Below are 19,160 nucleotides of genomic sequence, written 5' to 3'. Positions count from 1 at the left end.
TACCTCCTAATACACTGTACGGCACGCGCAGTTTTGTCATCTGGAAATATTAATTTGCGATTTGTCGGTGCTTCTAGCTTTCTTTTGATTGTACTTTCCTGAGTGTCTTCGGTGAATTTTTCCAGCCGGAGGCGAAACGGAAATGAGGATGGCTCAAAACCCCTCAAAAAGTTTAACAAAGAAAGTATTTCTGTATTCTATTATGAAATTACAAGCAGCGTCTGCTGTCCAATAGTCGATGTGGCTTGCACGTTAGTTGAGAATGTTTTGTACTTTTCTGGTGTGTGTGGCACATTCGGTGGCTACGAGGGGTTATTCGCAGAGGCATTACTACTATGTTGCTGGTTATGTGATCACATGCAATACGATAGCATTGATAAAGTAGTTTCGATGGAGAACTGCGTGATGCTCCTCACATAGGGAAACACAAAACCTTTTATACCTGAAGCGTCAAGCTTCCGGTTTCTCGACTTGTTTAATTTATAATTACTGTACGAATTAAAACATGGACTGACTGAATGACCTTGTAACATTTAGGCCTCTCAAGGAGTATGTGGGGTAAACTCCACTTAGGCAAATTGAGTTAACTATTACGATCCGAATTCGGTCCACCGCTGAGATAGTGACTGCGTTGAATTCGTTCAAAGTATTCCCTGCTTATCGCAAAAAGCGACGAAATTAGAGAGGAATTTATGGCTTAGCAACTAGCGAGTTTCCGTATGCTTCGGAATGGGATTGATTTTTATTATGCATTAATAATTTATGAAATCAGTGGTTGCAAGTCATAAAGTTCAATAATTTCAATTTACAATCGTAGACATTTAAACGATTATAAATTCAAATTATTGAACTTTATGACTTACAACCAAGCATCTTGATGTTATTCGCCAAGTATTATCTTTACTATAAAACTAATACATATCCTACTGATACGCGACAAATAACATCGGAATAATTCCGAACGGGGAGGTCAAATTTTGTTTTCCCTACAAATAATATGTGTAATTCAATTGTTTTTTTTTGCTGCTTGATTTCAAAAAATGTCCAAAGCAACGGGTAGCCAGCCATCTTACGGAAAAACTTGAATTCGTATCCAGTCTGCTGCCAACTTCACATTTATGTTGTTTGTTGATCTTCTCCCTGTATTTGTGTGCGGGGTGATTGCATGGAATCGCGTTCATGTTTGGGAACATCCGTGTAAAGTCAGATTAGTATTTTTATCCAGTGTTTTATTAATTACTCGTAAGTCGTCAAGTTCGCGGGGATTCATCAGACAACAGCGATGGGCAAGAAAGACAAACAGTTCCAAATCGGTGATTTGGTTTTCGCCAAAGTTAAAGGTTATCCGCCCTGGCCGGCGAAAGTGAGTGCGACAAAAACGTTTTGAATGTTCCAATTTCGGTTTATAATGGTTTTTTCACTTGTAGATTACCAAGATTGCGAGCAAGAAATACAATGTCTACTTCTATGGAACGGGAGAAACGTAAGTAAAATGTTAGCGGAGCACGTTCGTGTGATGTAAGCAAGGAAAAGGGGCCAAAGCGCGACGCTACCAGTTGCCCAAGTGGTGTCGTGTTTGGGAGCCTTCCGCGCGTACGTTCACATCTGTCAAAGCGGTCAAATGGCGGAAATTCGCCGTCTGGATTTCCCGCGCATATTCTTTGGAATGGAATTTGCTGAGAAACTATGAAATCTAGGAGGAGGATTGGATATTTACGTCACTTAATGGGGATACAGGCTTGTGTTTGAAATGGTCTGATGTCCGAACACTTCACCGTGAAGTAGAAAATCATAAAAACGTTTGAGAGTCTACCTACGCTGTGGCAGTAACTTCTCTTCCTTTTACAACTTTTCTGCTGAAGCTCTTGGGAGGATTATTCAGTGGATGGGAATGTGGTGTTTTCTTGGTGTAGTGAAAGCATGTGAAAGCATGTGAAAGGAAGCAGAGCCTTCTTTGTAGCGTTGAGTGAAAACTACGGCACAAATGATTTTTCTTTCCCTAACCCAGGGGGCTTTGCAAACGAGAATAAGTGGACCCCAGCGCATAGCAAAGTTTATTTAATTTTTGTTTGCCTTCAAACTCGAAGTTGCCTCCAATAGGGCTTTATTTGAAAGGATGTGGTGATTAGGAAGTGCGGATCACTTTTATTTATCGCAGAATAGATCTCCATCTTTTGGTAGATTGTTTACAGTTTAGCGGACATTCCCAACTCAATTGTATTTTATATAAGGAAAATGTGAACGTTGAAATTGATCACTTGGAATTGATGAATTTTTATAGCCATTCGAGGCAAAATACCCTTTATCTGGCCAGAATCGTGCTTTCACTGGTGTTTGTATTCCACTCTCTGATGGTCTGGAGGCATAAGGCAACGCTTTCCTGGGAACCGTTTCAATCTATTCCAATAATAAGTCGATGCCCTACATGGGTATCACTTTTAATCAACAAATAAAACGATAAGACGCCAATTTAAATGTTTAAGGCGCCGACTGAAGTTTCAGACGCTGTTTTGAATCATTCACGTTCAAAATGGATGGCAATGAGAAGCGGGCGCGAAGATTTAATACGAGTACATGCCCGGTAGGTATTATCTCACGGTCCGCATCGAGGACAAATTTGGGACTACAATCAAAGCACATTTTCTAGAAAGTTCTTTTGGAGCAATTGCTCTCAGAGGACCATCCTGGTTTTCATGATATCAGATAACCTAGGGTGAGGCTTCGTGGCAAGATCTACTTTGAAGGCACTGGTCAGCTCGCCCTGAGAACCTAAAGCGGCATTGTCCAAGAAGTGCGCCCGAAGGGACGGGACGTTGTCCCCGTTGTCGATGCTTGCGACAAGTTGTCAAAGCCTATACCATTGACCTCACTGCACAGGGTTCGCAAATTAATAAGCTTATTGATAAGGCAGCTATCGTAGCGATTTGCAATAGCTTCCTGAGTCACACTCCTGTCTCCTCTACCAATCCTTTCGGCGTCATGATTTCTCTAAGGGAAGGAGAGATCACCTTACTTCTCATCTTGTACCCCTCTGAGGCCATCAACATACCCTGCTACACATTGTTCTCTTCTGTATCAATCTTCTCTGTCTGTGCTTCAGAGTTCGGCATGTAAATGTTTCCAGCTTCACACTGGTCATACATCACTCCTGATACCTACATCTATTCTGATGACTGCGATGGCGATAGTCTGGCTGCGTTATATTTGGCTAAAAAATCATAGCCAACTATTGGCCGCAAGCTTAGGAATCTCGTCCTCATCCATTTTAATGCAATGTTCAAGGATTTACTGAATGGGCTATTACAAAAGCTTATGTATTTGCCATTTCCTTTCTTCTTTTTTTACCTTTAGCCTTTGTCCCATTCACAAGCAGGGTCGGCTTGTCGTGATCGGTTGCGCTACTTTGTTCTATCAAAGGTCTGATTTGGATGCAGCTGCGAGGCTTTCAAATCCCCATCCAGTGCGTATCGTGGTTCATGCCTCCGATGTGCCGCCACATCACTACGCCTGCAGCTGAAAGCGCCCTCGTATGGTGGGTGGAGCGGCCTCGTAAGAGCGTCAATCCTAATGAGAACTTGCGAACAGGCATCGAGATCTCTGGGGATGCTAACCTCTGGCGTCGTGTGTCGTGAAACTGGAGTCGCCCGCAGTTTCGAAACCGCGTCCCTGAGCAGGCACATCATGCTGACGTCACTTAACCCTTGCTCCAATATCCAGCACAGCGTCGGCGGGGAATCGCAGATCCTCCCTGTACATCATCTCCGCGGGGCTGGTCGTAAATTCCTCTCGGTGAGCTGTGCGGAGGCCAAGGGGGACGAAAGGCAAGGACTGGGACAGCGACGGATCGTCACGAGTCATTAAGGTCGCCTTTAATGTCCTGTGCTAACGCTCCAGCATACCATTGGACTGCGGATGATATGCAGTAGTACTGTGACGTTTGACACAGCAAGGATCTTGCTTAATTCTGACAAAAGAGTATATTCAAACTGTATTTCCTGGGCCGTGATGATTACGGTAGGCACACCAAAATGCGGGATCCATTCTCAACAGAGGGCCTCGGCATAGGTATTGCTTCAGGCCACCGCGTAAACCTGTCGATGATTGTGATGCAATACTTGTATACCACCGAGACTCGAGACAAAGCGTCTGCAATGACGTTTTAGCAATCACTTAACTTCCTTTGTTTAAAAACACGCAATAATCAATCTGGATTGTTAACCGGCTGCACTACTTTCGTAGTTGATGTACGATGCGAAGTTAATAATAGTAGCTGAAACACAGTTGAGTCAAAGAAAATAAATTCGAGGATAGTGTATACTATTATTAATAAATTATAATTTATTTTGCACTTTAGTCGGGCTAAGGCGGCTTAAAATGTCCAAAACTACTCGCGAGTGTTACATGCCACGGTCGGAGACAGAAGAGATCGGCTTATTTCCATGCAATCTTTTCCTGCCCCAACCAACGACACTTTCTCACCGCTAACCCTCCACTCCCGTGGCGAGTTCTAAAAAAAATAAGTGGAGAGTTCCGCGCCATCTACTTGTCCGCATTCGAAATAAATTTCGAATGCTGCGGATCCTGCCGCGCCACATCACTCCACCCCCAGATGAAACCTAGGGGATTTCGGCGACTGATCCCGGAACTCCGTTCACCTTCAATCCACAAAGTGGACACGACGCTGCTTCGGGGCGCACACGGGTTTCAGTCTGGACAAAGAGACCGCCTTTTTGTGTCCACCGATCTCGAGCTGGAAGAAATGTTCTCCCCTCTCGAGAACGCGGTACGGGCCCTCATATGGAGGCTGCAGCGGCTTCCGGACGGCATCCGTCCTGACCAGAACGTGCGTGCATGTGTCTAGTTCCTTGGGCGAACAGGCAGGTGTGGACGAGTGTCGAGTGGGTGGTGGCGCTTTGATGCGTCGGAGATTGTCCCTCAGCAGACGCACCAACCCCGACTCTGTGAGACCCGATCTCTTGTCGAAGACCGGATCGCTTGGGAGTCTTGGGTTCTCCCCGTATACCAGCTCCGCGGTGCTGGCAGCAAATTCCTCTCGGCGGGTTGTACATAGGCTGAGTAGGACGAGAGGCAAGACTTGAGTCCAGGACGAATCGTCGCGTGCCATAATGGCGGCTTTCAGCGTCCGGTGCCAACGTTCTAGCATCCCATTGGATTGCGGGTGATATGCAGTAGTCCGCTGGCGTTTAAAACTCAGGAGTTTGCCTAACTCCGAGAAAAGGGTGGATTCAAATTCCATTCCCTGGTCAGTGATGACCACTGCAGGGACGCCAAAGCGAGGTATCCACTCTCGGCAGAGGGCTTCGGCACAAGATTGCGCCGTAATGTCTTTCAGAGGTATTGCCTCAGGCCACCGCGTGAACCTGTCGATGATTGTGAGGCAATACTTGTAACCGTGCGAGTCTCGCAAAGGCCCTACTATGTCGAGGTGTATTGTGTGGAAACGCTTGGTAGTGCGGGGAAATGAGCCCACTTCTTTCCTTACATGCCTGGAGACTTTACACTTCTGGCATGCGATGCACTCTCTGGCCCAGGAATTGATATCCTATGGTCGCTTTCTGGCAATTGGTCTTGAAACGTTCAACATCGAATGCTCGTATTGCCCTTGAGAAACCAAACACTTGTGAAGTTATCTAAGCAGATCTTATGGCTACAGTCTTTCCATCTTCTCTCTCTTTGTACTCAACTTTTTCATCAACACTCATTATTCGTTTGTAGCCATTTTCTTGTATAAGTTGTGAGTGTTCGTTTTTTCGGGTCGAGCACCGAATCTTCAAGAATTTTTACAGATTTTGCGTTATAGAATCGTTCGCCCCATTTCGGAACATGATTGGTTTTTGAAAGGAGTCTCCTTGTATAAAGTTTGCCGTCACGAACTTCTCGCTCGATTGTGTCTTCTGTTAGAACATGAGCGCTGGACGGGTTGGGGTATCTGTTCCAAAACGCCTGCTTCCAGCTGAAGTCGAACACTTGAATGTTTTCGTAATAAGTGGCCATTGCGGTCGTCTGTCTCCGATTTCACAGCAGCACCATGCCCGTGCCCTATCCGGAACAGACGGATTCCGTGCGTGACTTTACGAGGATGCGGGAATCGCCTAACATGAGAACGGATCCTCTTTCCGGCTAGTCGATTTCCATCAACACAACACACGAGGAATGCCAAGTTAACGCGAGTGAAAACTCCAACCGGCCACTGTGCCCTCGACAAACGCCGACTCCTCGAGTTTCGTAAGTACAAAGTCCGTCAGCACTTCAACACCAGTAAATGACTCGCCACAAAATCTCTTATCGATGATTAGAAACGCGTGAATTTGACGATACAACGAAACGCGGAGGCGCCGGCGATAAAAATAGCAGAAAAACACGACCGGGAAATTTTCTTAGAGGGATCGGACACAACGAATTTGGCGAGGGATTTTGGGCTGCGGAGACGTTTGCTGCAGATCCGGAATTGACACCCGTACAACCGGTTGAGTCGATGGGAGAATTATGAAATTTGGGATTTTTTGGACAACTTTATTACGGAGAAAACTAAAAAACAAATCAACCTTGCGAACGATCTACAACGTCCGGATCCTGCCGCGCCACAACGTTGTCGGTTCAGTTCCCGAAGTTGGTGAGGAGACGCTTCGACTGACTTTTGTTTAGGGGCGAAAATAAGGGGCTTGTGGTCCGTGAACATTGTGAACGGTCTGCCTTCAAAGGAAAAGTGGAAGTATTTAATGGAGGTACGTGGCGAGTAGCACACCATCGTGGGCGCTGTAGTTACGTTGAGCGGGGTTGAGCTGTTTCGAAAAGAAGCTTAGCTGTTGTCAGGTTTGATTCGCTCGTTGGTGAAAAGCGGCGTCTACCGCTGTGTTTGAGGGATCGACGTGCACTGCTAGGGTTGCATCTGATCGAGGAAACACCTGGATGGCCTCAATATAAAATGCAACCTCGCGGGAGTCTTTGGTTTTGTGCCCAGGGAAGTAAACGTTGAGGATTGCATGGTGATGAGTGGCCTTGAGCAAGACACAACCATAGAAGCTTAACATGCCCAAGAACTTTAGCAGATCCTTCACCGTAGTTGGCAGGGGAAAGTTTTTAATCGCTTCAACATTGTTTAAGTGTGGTTGAATTCCGTCAGGGATAATCATGAGTCCGATAAATTTTAACTGTTCTGTAGGAATTTGCATTTTTCACCTTTAGAATGAGTCCGGCGTCAAGGAGACGTTGAAAAATGCACTCGAGATGGTCCAAATGCTTAGATTCGGAAGAAGAAGCGACGTAAATATCATCCATGTATACGAAGCAGAAATATAAGTTTCGTAGGACAGAGTGGATGAATTTCTGAAATGTCTTCGCAGCGTTGCACGAGCCAAAAGTCATTCTGGTGAATTCGAAGAGTCCGAAAAGTGTGCAGATAGCCGTTTTCGGTATGTCTTCGGGAGCAACAGGGATTTGGTGATACGCCTTGTCTAGATCCAAGGTCGGGAAAATATGGCAGTTTGTCAGCGAATGCGCGAAATCATGGATGAGTGCAATATGATATCGGTCCAGAATTTTTTGAGCTTAGGAACCAATTAAAGTGGAGATGACCAATACCTATTGGAAAGTCTACAAATACGCTGTTTCATTAAATAATCAAACTCTTTCCTTGCAACAACAAGCTTCTGGATGAATAGAGGACACATCTTTGAGAAGATCGGGAAGCCGTTAATGTTGATATGGTGCTGCACATCGTGCTTAACCGGTTGGGAGAAACTATTTTCAGTAGTGGTGATGCAATATTTTCTGAGGAGTGCGCGAATGCGATGATCGGCAACGTTCTCAAAAACAATGGAAAGAATGTCGTTTTCGCAGTTGGAAATTTTTGCTGACGACTTTAAAGAGGTTGCGAGGTCTGTTAATGCCTTGTTCTGCAGGTCTACCAATAGCTCATAGTGATAAAGGAGATTTTCGTCTAAAGTGGGAGTGCTAATGTCCGCCAAAATGAATCGCCACGAAAACGTTCGGCGCAGTCCGAGACTCTTCTGCGTGTAGCCGTAATTGCAGATGGGAGAGGAGTTCGTGCCTGTCGCAAGTTCGGTATGGAGAGAACCGACATCTCCGCGCCCGTGTCGACCAGAAAGCAAAGGATGCTCAGATGGTAGCGGTCGCCGAGGCACCTAGCGAGCCTAGTTTTTTGTTGCATTAAAAGTGCATCCCATGATACATTTAGTCGCTTGAACTCCGAATTTACGGTGGTACCAGGAAATCGTCGAGGCTGATGAGGGTGCCGGGCTGCGACTACCCGAACGCCCAATCCGGGAAACAAACCTCGACTGTGACTGTGATCGAGATCTTCCTCCCGTATGCAAAGTACCTATCGTCACTGGAAACTTCGATACTGCGTTCGCCAGTGTCGTTACCATTGCCTTGAGGTCTACCACCTCCCGACGTGTATCTCTAAAGACTTCCGCGACCACGGGGCGTGCGTATACCTCGTGGACCTATCGACCGACCGTGGCGGACAACACCTCCAGCGACCTCGAGTCCGCACTGGCCGAGATGGCGCGGGTGTTCTCCGGGAGACCTGCCTCATTTCTCGAAGCAGCTAGCCGGGAGTACGGTCGCCCAGCATCAGCTCGTTCAGTAAGTGATTTAGCTTCGTTTCCTCACTCACTGACAGCCAGCGTATGAGCTGCTCTTTTAACCTGACGTAGGAGCAGTCCTCCAACACGTCCGTGACTAGTTCAATGGTCTCGTCGTCAAGACCGATAAGAGTGTGGTTGAAACTGGATTGCGCCGCTAAAATGGGGGCACTCTGACCAAAACTGCTGTACCAGGGGTGTTGCGCATCATGCATGCATGCATGAACCAAAACGACAAATGCGGTTGTGATTCATGCCCCGATGTGCAACCATAGTCTCTCTCGCAATTTTTCCACGAACGGTGCAACCCCATATCGATTGCGGATACCCTCATTTCGGATGTGATTAAAGCGTGTCACGCCACTAGTCCAACGCAACATCATCGTCTCCATTACCATGAAACGCCATTCATTGTCTTTCATAGTCGGCCAGCACTCAGAAACATAGAGAGCGACAGGGTGGACGACACTGCGGTCAATTTTAGATTTGAGATAAATCTAATCAGACTAATTAAAAACACTCCACTTTACTTCAAATTTCTGGTGATTTTGTCATTCAGCAAAGCGTGATATTGTCAAATATTAACCTCGTTTCGGTTTCTGTTGAAAAGTACTGAAGGGTACTTACTTAAAATACTAAACATAGTGCCTTGGGTACTAAAAAGATAAACACCGTATGGGACAGTAATCGGAACGGATGGTAATTTGAACATTCTGCCCCATTACCTTTCTTTTCCCATATTGGAATTGTGGCGTTTTTTGTCAGTTCTGCCTGAATAATCCGTAATATTGGGTCTCAGTCAGCTTTTCGCTTTCTAGAACTCAGATGTAATGCCGTCAGGTCCTGCTCCTTTGTACGTTTGGATTGGAGGATTTTCCTTTTCATCTCGTCTGGTAAAATTAGAAAATTATCATCCAACAAGCCTCCAACAAAGTGCAAATCAGTTTGAAGATTTATATAATAGAGTAAAGCAGATTAAAAATTTAACACCGTAAGATTTGTTAAGAGTCAAATTGACAGACAACATAATGGTTGCAGATCAACTGCTCTTCTACATTACTAATAATAAATCCTTCGGTCGAAACATAGCTGGTTCAAGGCAGCACCCAAGGTTCGAAAACGCAACCTCATTCACTGTCTGCAGCTTGAGTTATTTTAACAAAAAGCTTGACAGCTTCACAAGCATCCAGCTTCGACAATGTTCAAAGGAAAAACTTCATTCTATGGTTGACGATTCGCACCTGAAAGAAATTCAGCTTGTTTGGGCTTTGATGCACAGTGGTGGTTTTTGAATAGATGAGCTTGCGCACAAAATTGCGAGAAGGAGACCCACAGCAGTTGGCTGGGATTACTTTTTGTAGGATTGGGTTATGTTGCCTCATACTATCTAATTTTTGGCAGCCAGAGTTTTGAGATTTTGCTGGCATTCCCAAACCAGTTGAGATGTGGTTTGGAAGTATATAATGCCTTTTAATATCGCCTGAACATTAGAAGGAATATGGACTTTAGTATTTTCATATTTCCGTCGTATTTCTCTTTTTCAAACAGGTCTATTTCATAGACATCCACTTGGAGATCAATAGTATGTTCGTACCTCGAATGCATTCCATGCATCCAAGACCCATCCATCTGTATATCCCAGTACGTAATTTATTAGATGGTTTTCCTTTTAATGATTCCAGTCCTCCAAAATAATAGCTCTTTCTAGTTTGGAAATCTAAGAGAGTCAAGTTGATTCAACGCGCAAATCGTCTTCTGCCCTGAAACCACGGCCTAAAAATAATCACTGAGAAGTCATGGATGCCTGACGTGAAGAGACGGCGAGAACCAAGTGTTATCATACTTGTTAGGAGAATCAAGTTCTTCGCCAAGATCTTCCCTCAAACACCAATATTTGATAGTAGTAATTGTTAATTATATGAAATAATCCTTTTTCCCCCCGGAAGCAATTCACAATTGTGGAGCAGTTCAATTCAAGCTTTTTGCTGACTTCTTGTGACTTCCAATAATAATTGTCAGGATGTCTGCCGATTAACATTTACGAGTTAAATGTTGATGCGATTCATCCTCACATGTTAAACCCAAAATCACTTCATTGACGATAAACACTGAATAGTCTGTAATTGGGCCTTTGCTTTTCGTAGAGCTAATATCAAACTTGAGGATCTCTTCGGCTATGTGGATTCTAAGGAGAAATTTGCGACTGAAAAAAACATGAAAAGGAACAACTTCCGCGAAGCGATGGAACAAATTGAAGCAGCGTTGAATGGCGAAGATTCGGCTCCAATAAGTGTAAGTATATCTGCACATACAGGTCCCAGCATGTTAAACTATCGAATAAAAACACATAAATAAGCTGAAGATATAACATGTAGCATACTCGATAGTTTAACCTGATGCGGCGATAGGTATAGTTCACGTTTCTACAATTCTGTCTTTATTAACAATTATAGATGGAAGCGTTAAGGCAGGATATTAACGAAGTTCCAGAAAACAATGAAGCTGATGAGGTAATTACATCAAATATTGAGTTTTAATTTCCTTGATTTCTTATGAGCTACATTCAATTTTAGTCGAAAATCGATCAAACTTCCTTGGATGCTGATGATACATTGGTGACGAACGATACTTTGAATGACTCTGCAGTACCTGATGTGGATAAATCAACGGTAAACACAACAGTTTCAGAAACACCTATCAAGGATACAGAAATCACCAGTCGAAGTGGGCGTAAAATAAAACCTAAAAGGTAGGTAAAGACGTTGTTTGTAATAAAGCGAAATTTGACGTGGAGATGTTTGAATCTTACAGGTATATTGACGAGGACGAGCCACCTGCAGTGAGGCGACGCACCACTTCTGAAAATACCCCTGTCAGACCCAGCAAAATTGCAAAGGTAATAGGGGGATATCAATATTATGCACATTTTCTTGGGGGCTTTGATCTTAATAGAATTGTGGCGATTGTGCACTTTGGGGGAGAGGGAGGGGCGTTGCACAGTTGTCGCTCCCGGGCTGGATTTGAATTTTTATTTCTCCGACCCGAAATATATCACTAGCTAAATATTTAAAGTTATTTATTAATTTTTCAGATTGACAACAATGTGGAGGAACAGAAGGAAAAAGGTGAGTTAATGTAATGATTGGAATAATTTTCAGTTCTAGGTACATTCTTTTATGATTTTTAATGAAAAGTCACAAAGCAAATTTCTTGTTCCCGCCATTTGCAATTGAAAATATATTAATTTTTGTTCTTCGATTGAGAGAGACCTGAGCCCGCCATCTACTTCATGGCAGCCCGGACCAAGTGGAAAGAAACTTTTTTCTTTTTTAGGCTAGCATTTCTCTCTAATAGGTCCGGTCTGCCATCAACCGGATGGCGGACTCAAAGCTTACTCAACCCAAGAACAAGAGTTAGTTTTAGTTCCATCGGCTGGAGCTACTAAGCGCTCTTTCGCCTTAATATAATTCGCATTCATGTCATGTTTGAGAATCTATATAAGGAAGTAAGTAACACCTCGGAACCACTTCGGTCTGGTTGCTTTCAAATCAAAGGTGGGGGGCCTTGGATGTTTTTTTTTGAAAATGCATTGCTTATTTAGAATTGTGTGAAACCAGCCAAGTATTCATTTTATCTATTCGATGATAGGGCGAGAATTGAATCGATTTTGTCAAATTCACCTCCTAATACACTGTACGGTACGCGCAGTTTTGTAATCTGGAAACATTAATTTGCGATTTGTCGGTGCTTCTAGCTTTCTTTTGATTGTACTTTCCTGAGTGTCTTCGGTGAATTTTTCGAGCCGGAGGCGAAACGGAAATGAGGATGGCTCAAAACCCCTCAAAAAGTTTAACAAAGAAAGTATTACTGTATTCGATTATGAAATTACAAGCAGCGTGTGCTGTCCAATAGTCGATGTGGCTTGCACGTTAGTTGAGAATGTTCTGTACTTTTCTGGTGTGTGTGGCACATTCGGTGGCTACGAGGGTTTATTCGCAGAGGCATTACTACTATGTTGCTAGTTGTGTGATCACATGCAATACGATAGCATCGATAAAGTAGTTTCGATTGGCTGGCCGAAAGGGGCGTCGAAACGATTTCCCCCACCAGTGCTGTTCGTGAGAAATAGGCAGAATGAAATCTTTTTAGGGCGGCCTCTCCTTGTGGCTCTCTGTTGGTATGAACTGTCCCCGGTGATTGATGTGGTAGTTGTAGGTTGTGGGGTTAATGCTGATACTGACTCTTCTAATTGCCGAGGCATTGGATATATCGAGATGTGTCCGTCAGGGTACTTCAGCCTGGACCACGGGCGCTTCAAAATGTGCAAGTTTTAGGGCATCTGTCGAGACCGTAAGATAGTAGCCGTTAATGTTCGTGATGTATGATTGGTCATCATTGCCTCAGATGATATTTTGAGGGTTGTTGTGCGAAGGATGCCTCTACACAACTCCTTGAGAAAGAACACGATATTTTCTGGAATACGCATGGATGCTGGTATAGGTTTGATAGGCCGAGAGCTCTAGATCAAATTGGAGGAATAGATGTCTGGATGACTCTGCTTCAGGAAAATTTACTGGAGATTTTGGGTTACCCGCTATAGAGCATTTCCGCTGGAGATTCCAGAAGCTTGTCCTTGAATGTGCTGCGTTGTCACCCTGTTCGTCCGTCATAGTAGTTTCACTAGGGTAGTGCCGCGCACCACGGGCCCTTAACGATCTAAAAAGTTTGACTAATCCGGAAAACAGGTTGATTTCGAACTTGAAGCATTAGTCTGTCGTACAGGATCGTCTCTGCCGACGGTGATTGCTTATTGGTAGAGGGATTGTTTAAAACCATGAGCTGGGCGGCGTTGATGTGGCAGGCAGATTTAGGAGTTGTTGGGGAAGCAGTTTGATGAAATCGATATGCAGATTCTAGAATTTCTTTTTGGTGTTGTGAAGTTGCCAACGCCGAGCAGTTGCGCCAGAGTATCTTGGTATGTTGTTATTATTCGTAAGAACGTGTCCATCAATTGAGATCCTTACGTCGGAGTAGATGGAGTTTCCGTAGATTGCAAGCGTTTGAAGATCAAAGCTCAAGGTCTTCTTTCGTACTATCTGATTCTTGTCATTTGCTAGGACAATGGACTCTGTGAGTCGAGTACTGAGGGCATGGGATAGTGGTGAGATATAATCGACTAACCCATCGCCTGCGCCCGCGCCAAGAATAAGGTGGTACCAAAGGCATGGAGATGGTGGTGCTGTCCTTCACAAGAGCCAGCAGGGTGCTGAGTTATAAAATAAAGTCAAACCGGCTTATCTGCCTGTATTGATCGTGAATAATGTGCTTTTAAGTTTTTTTTTTTTGGCTTGTAGATAACCAGACATTCAAGATCATTGTGTAGGTTTTCTCGCTATCGAAGACTTTTCTGGAGAAGTTAGCGATCTTCACACTACATGTAGGTTATTCGAAAAGCTAGTAAATGCAGCCAGAGCCTCGGGAATAGCACTTTTAAGCAATTCGCTGAACAGTTTTGCGGTGTTGACTGCGCCAGGGATATACCGTTGGTAGTCATTCAACAGCCCCCTTAATGGCACGGCTCTGTAGGAAGCTGCGGACGAGGGAGGCTCAAAATAGGTTCGACATTGTGCCGTGGAAGCTTGGAGCTCTCGCTAGAGGCTACAGACCCTAGCTACTTCTTGACCTTTTGTGTTTGATTATGTTATTCAAGGGGCTACGAAAGGGGTCTCGAAGAAGGCGGCCAACAGAGAGAGGGGAAGACAGTGCTACATTACGTTATCATAGTAAAAACCAGACGCTATTTGTTCAAAAGATCTAGTGATCGCACACTTTGAAATGGCATCTGCTGTGGTAGTGATTGTGTCAACTGTAGGCGTCCATGACGCACCAAGGGTTTCGGGATGAAATGCAGCGGGCTCGATCAGTGGTAGAACGAGGACCAGGAATCTCTTGGATGGGTGGATTTGGTAGCAGCTTAGAAGTTCAGGTAATTTGGCTTCCGAGCCGTCTGCATTAGGTCGATGAATTCCTATAAAGTAATACAATAAAAATTTGATACTCTAGGGACGACGGCAACGTTGACAAGATTATCAGCCCTCAGAGATCAATGAGGGGGATATAACAGTGGGTCAAGGTTTGGCGTAAGCATAGGAGCCGTGAAGTGTGAGCTGTGCGAGGGATTGTCCCCATGTGATTCGGCAGCAACACTACTTGTTTCCGTGCTTTGATTTCAGGGAAGATTCGGGGGTCATGGTCGTGGTTGCGGGCATGGTTCTTTGTATTGGAAAGTGCTGATCTCTCGACGCCGGTTATCTGGCTAATTCTAAGTGAAGAGACTTGCTTTGTGAGAGGCTGAATTTGAGCACACATAGCCGTCAATGGCGTGTTTTTGATAACTGCGGTGGACGAGCTTGCCAGCTCGTCGGGAAGGGGGCGAGAGATAATCGGGCGTAGAAATCATACTATTTGATTCTGATCAAATCGTTGGTAGTAACATCCAGCTAGCACCTTGTTGGGATAAAGAAGTCGGGACGGAAATCGCATCAAACGCTGTAATATTGCTATCGTGAGATAATCATGGTAGGGTTGGTAGGTATCAGTGGCCGCTCCGAGGAGCGCAATTACCACTGTGGTGCGCCGTTTTGATGCCACAAACTCCCTAAGACCTTGACTGCGGTTATGGAAGCAGGGAGGCGGAGTATAGCCGGTTCGGACCTTTAGAGCATAGACAGATAGTCATAATGACAATTTTTTGTTTGGGATGAGTTGTCCTGAGCCCACCATCTACTTGATAGCGGGTTGCACTTATATGAGAAGCAACTTCTATTCAGTGCGCGGACTACTCTGTTCGTGGGCGAGCACCCAGTACTTTCAAAAATTATAATTTGGCTTTAACGGTTTCGATCGCAGGACAGAGGCGATCTCGTTAGACGCTGCCTCAGCACCTCTACCCTGCGGAGTAGCGTGACCGAAAGCGACAACGGGTTAGAACCTAAACTGGTTTGAGCTAATAAAATGAAAATGAGGCAGCGTCTGATGAGATCGCCTCTGCCCTGTGATCGGAACCGTCAAAGCCAAATTATAATTTCTTAGATAGTCATACTTATATGGCTTTAGTAAATTCAAATTTATGTCGGTGATCATTTGAAATATAGCATCGTCAAGGGCTGAGACGATCTGGTTGAATTTGCTTGTGTACAACCGTGTTTATTTTTGAAATCACGATGGTTGAGGGGGTGATTTGAGAGTCTTTCTAATCTGTCAAAATCAAGCCTATGATCGAGAGAAATCCCACAATCTGAAATGATTAATGTGGGATGGGCGTTGGTCCAACGACCAATCTATTTTGTCATTAAAAATTACGTCAAACGTGGAATGCGAACCTACCACTCTGAGATTAAGAGTCTCATGCTTTACCAATTGAACTGACTGGGACAATGTTGAGAAACTATTGTATCTCTATCCGACACATTAAAACGAAGTTGTAAGTTGGAGTAGGCCTATCTTCCTCTGGTCCAGGTAATCCGAACCTACGAAATGTGTGGGTGTTATTTGTAATGACAAATATGGGATGGCCGGTGTTCCGACGTCCAATCCATTTTGTCATTAGAAATCGACCCAGGCGAGCTGACTTTACTACTGGACAGGGGAAAGAGTGAGAAAAAAGAAGAGGACGACACTTCACATGTCCTCATTCTAAGGGAGTTAAAGTAGGTGGGAACCCATAGTTATCCTGTTTCGCGAAATGTTATGTTTCGTTTTCGGAACTTGGATTTTTTTTCGGTTGGGACCATGGCGATGCGATGGTTGAGGAGGTAACTCTCGGTCTCGTCGCTTCGGGTTCGAACCGTAGTCATTGTTCATTGTCTGTGTTCGTCTTTGTGCTGGTCTCACTCTGTAAACTTACCGTTGTACGCTTATCACATGCATATAATTAAGTGTGCTGATAATGAAAATGAAGCACAATCTTACTGAACAGGAGATTTACAAGTGTGTTTTGTGGTTGTTGAAAGTTGACTTAATTCTTATAAACTGCACCTTGGGGTTGGTCTCCGTGGATGGCGGTAGGTGCACAGTTGAGATAGTTACACATTGCCCCAGAGCTGTATGTTTAGTACGGCGTTTGCTATTGGATTCGTTGGTGTGAGTTTTTTGTTGGAAGCGTCTTGTTTTTTTCATCCATGCCAGCACAGGTTAAGTCAGAACATTAGCATTTGTCGGCTGTACTTTTTCATCATCCAGTCCGGCACGTAACCATATCGGGTCGGAATTTAGATTTTTCGTCGGAGTCAATGAAATGGGGATGGAATAAAAACGCTCACATGGTTCAACAAAGGAAAGACGACTTCATTCAATCAATTCGTGTTTCCGCGAAGATTGATTTGATTTGTAGGAAGAGAGGAAGTAGGTGCATTTGGCTTGCCGATGGCGTGGCACTTTCCCATTGAAATCGTTTTTGAGAATGATTTTCGATGTAATATGCGGACAGTTTAGATTTTATTAGTTATTCAGGCTTTCTTGCTTCCTAGCTAAACTTTGGATAGAAATTGGCCCCCAAAGTTTTCTGTGGTTGGAGAAAGTGTCAGTTCAAATCAGAAGTCCAGAGTCTCCGTAGTAGAAGTAATTAGTAAAATATTTTGCTGATTTTTATGGGCTGTGCAGACGGACCTTTGCCTCGACATGGGGACTCAGGCCTCATGTGGTAATGTGGATATACGTTGTCATCATTAGGCCGATGTTCGTATATGCATCCGTAGTGTGGTGGGTTAAGGTGAGACAAAAAGGTTTTCACCGTAAACTAGCCACACTATAAAGAACTGTGTGCCTGGGTATCACTGGTGCCATGAGCTCGACATCCGGCGCAGCTCTGAATGCACTACTCAATTTGCAGCCCATGGATATACTTATTCAAAGCACTGTAATGAGAGCAGCTCATAGACTAACTCGATTAGATCTATGGGGAAACAACGGATGTGGGGGGCACAGAGCATTGGAAGAGTTACTGTGAGGACTGAATCCAGTTCTTACAATGCCTTCCAATTCGCGTGTCTCCATACATCTTTTTGGTAGAAGATCTGAAGTTATCCTGAAGCGTAGAGAGGACTGGGGAGTCCCAGAGGAATGCGTGGCGAGATATATGGAAGTTTTCTACACCGATGGCTCAAAAACAGAAGAGGTTTCTGGAGCCGGAGCCTACCTCTCGCATAAAAACGAGAAGTGGGCTTTTCCTTTGGAACAATATGCAACGGTTTTTCAAGCCGAAGTTTATGCGATCCTAAGGGCGGCACACTGGGTGATTGACGAGCGGTTGAAGGGCAGGCGCATCGCAATCTACAGTGATAGCCAAGCTACATTGAGGGCGTTGAGTAGTCCTTAGATCACCTCGAAAATCGTTCAGGAACGCGGAAGCTGTTTGAACTCTATCTCTAGATTCAATACGGTGGAACTACTCTGGGTACCTGATCACTGTGGAGTAGAGGGAAATGAAATCTCGGATGCTTTAGCGAAAGAGGGGTCAATCTCCCTATGCCGGGATCGGAACCAGCAATTGGAGTATTAGTAGCATTGGCTAACTTTATTTTCAAAAACTAGGAACAAGCTTCCCACAATGACAGGTGGCAGAGCCTAAATACTGCTTGACACACCAAACTTTTTCTGCCAGAATCGAACATGCGTACCGCAAAGTTTATCCTGTCTAAAATCAGGAGGACTTGCAGGTGTATTGGGGGGATTCTGACAGGCCACAGTTCAGTAGCTGGGCTTATGTTCAGAATAGGAATTATTCAAGATGGTAGGGTCCCTCCTGTAATGAGGAAGCGGAATCCACGAAGTATTTCCTATGTGAGGATCACATTTTTGGTGCCGATATTCTCCAGTTGCGACGGATAGCATTACATCCACTAACGGAAATCCTGCGATGCGTCAACGCATCCGGAATATTCCGCTAGACGGGGGAGGCGAGTACAATGGGTCAACACGGCCTGAGTGCTCAGCAGATGTAGCTTCTCCCCCACCATACACACACACACGGTTGATCCTGGGCAATCCGGATGGTGATTTTACCACCACTTATAATTTGTCTTTACAAGTGGCAGTGGTCGTGAAGTTTCTTTACGATAAACGTGTGACTGACTCCCAACTTTGGTGTGTCTGATAGAGATGCCCTTTGTTCTCGACTAGATCCCACATGGGTCATTTGTAAAGAATCTGCAAGTTCTAGGTTTGCCAAATGACTATCGGACTTGATCATGATCAAAGAGGGCTGAAATATCTCAAAAACCTAGAGAAAAAATGGTGAAGTTGACCGTGGAGGTCCGTCAGATTCGGAGTGTAGCTGTGCATGAAGGTCCTTTTAGACATTTTAGTTTCTTTCAAGTCGTTATCAAAAGCTCTACATTGCCGAAGTCGCTCCAAACTTTTAGGTTCGAAAGTTCTCTATTTTTCTAGCCAAAACACTATCTTCAATTCGATAGACATTTAAGAAAATTAAAATTAATCAACTTAAATATGTTTGAATTCGTGGTAAGTCAC

General features: G+C 44.4%; 2 protein-coding genes across 4 annotated transcripts in view; one reads left to right on the top strand and one right to left on the bottom strand.

The window, feature by feature from the left end:
* Window positions 1–1,134: 1,134 nt before the first annotated feature.
* The window catches only part of LOC119661411 (hepatoma-derived growth factor-related protein 2), a 33,232-nt gene continuing 15,206 nt past the window's right edge, over window positions 1,135–19,160 (top strand). For 2 of the 3 annotated variants that reach the window (XM_038070746.1, XM_038070745.1), the window contains exons 1-7: window positions 1,136–1,363; window positions 1,428–1,483; window positions 10,775–10,922; window positions 11,084–11,140; window positions 11,204–11,379; window positions 11,442–11,526; window positions 11,722–11,755. In XM_038070746.1, the coding sequence (XP_037926674.1) occupies window positions 1,283–1,363; window positions 1,428–1,483; window positions 10,775–10,922; window positions 11,084–11,140; window positions 11,204–11,379; window positions 11,442–11,526; window positions 11,722–11,755 (637 nt within the window). In that variant the 5' untranslated portion in view covers window positions 1,136–1,282. Of the gene's footprint in view, window positions 1,364–1,427; window positions 1,484–10,774; window positions 10,923–11,083; window positions 11,141–11,203; window positions 11,380–11,441; window positions 11,527–11,721; window positions 11,756–19,160 lie in introns of all 3 variants that reach the window. The other variant, XM_038070747.1, reaches the window with a different exon arrangement.
* Window positions 5,567–6,298, bottom strand: LOC119661413 (protein preli-like). The gene has a single exon (XM_038070748.1). The coding sequence runs from the start codon at window positions 6,013–6,015 to the stop codon at window positions 5,713–5,715; it is 303 nt and encodes a 100-aa protein (XP_037926676.1). The 5' UTR covers window positions 6,016–6,298; the 3' UTR covers window positions 5,567–5,712.

This window comes from Hermetia illucens, chromosome 1 (assembly GCF_905115235.1).
Source record: "Hermetia illucens chromosome 1, iHerIll2.2.curated.20191125, whole genome shotgun sequence".
Taxonomy (NCBI): Eukaryota; Metazoa; Arthropoda; class Insecta; order Diptera; family Stratiomyidae; genus Hermetia; species Hermetia illucens.
Note: the sequence above shows the minus strand (reverse complement) of the source record. Positions and strands in the feature narration are given on the sequence as shown.

Coding starts and splice junctions, on each gene's coding strand:
- LOC119661413 (XM_038070748.1), bottom strand. CDS start 6,015: ATGGCCACTTATTACGAAAACATTCAAGTGTTCGACTTCAGCTGGAAG.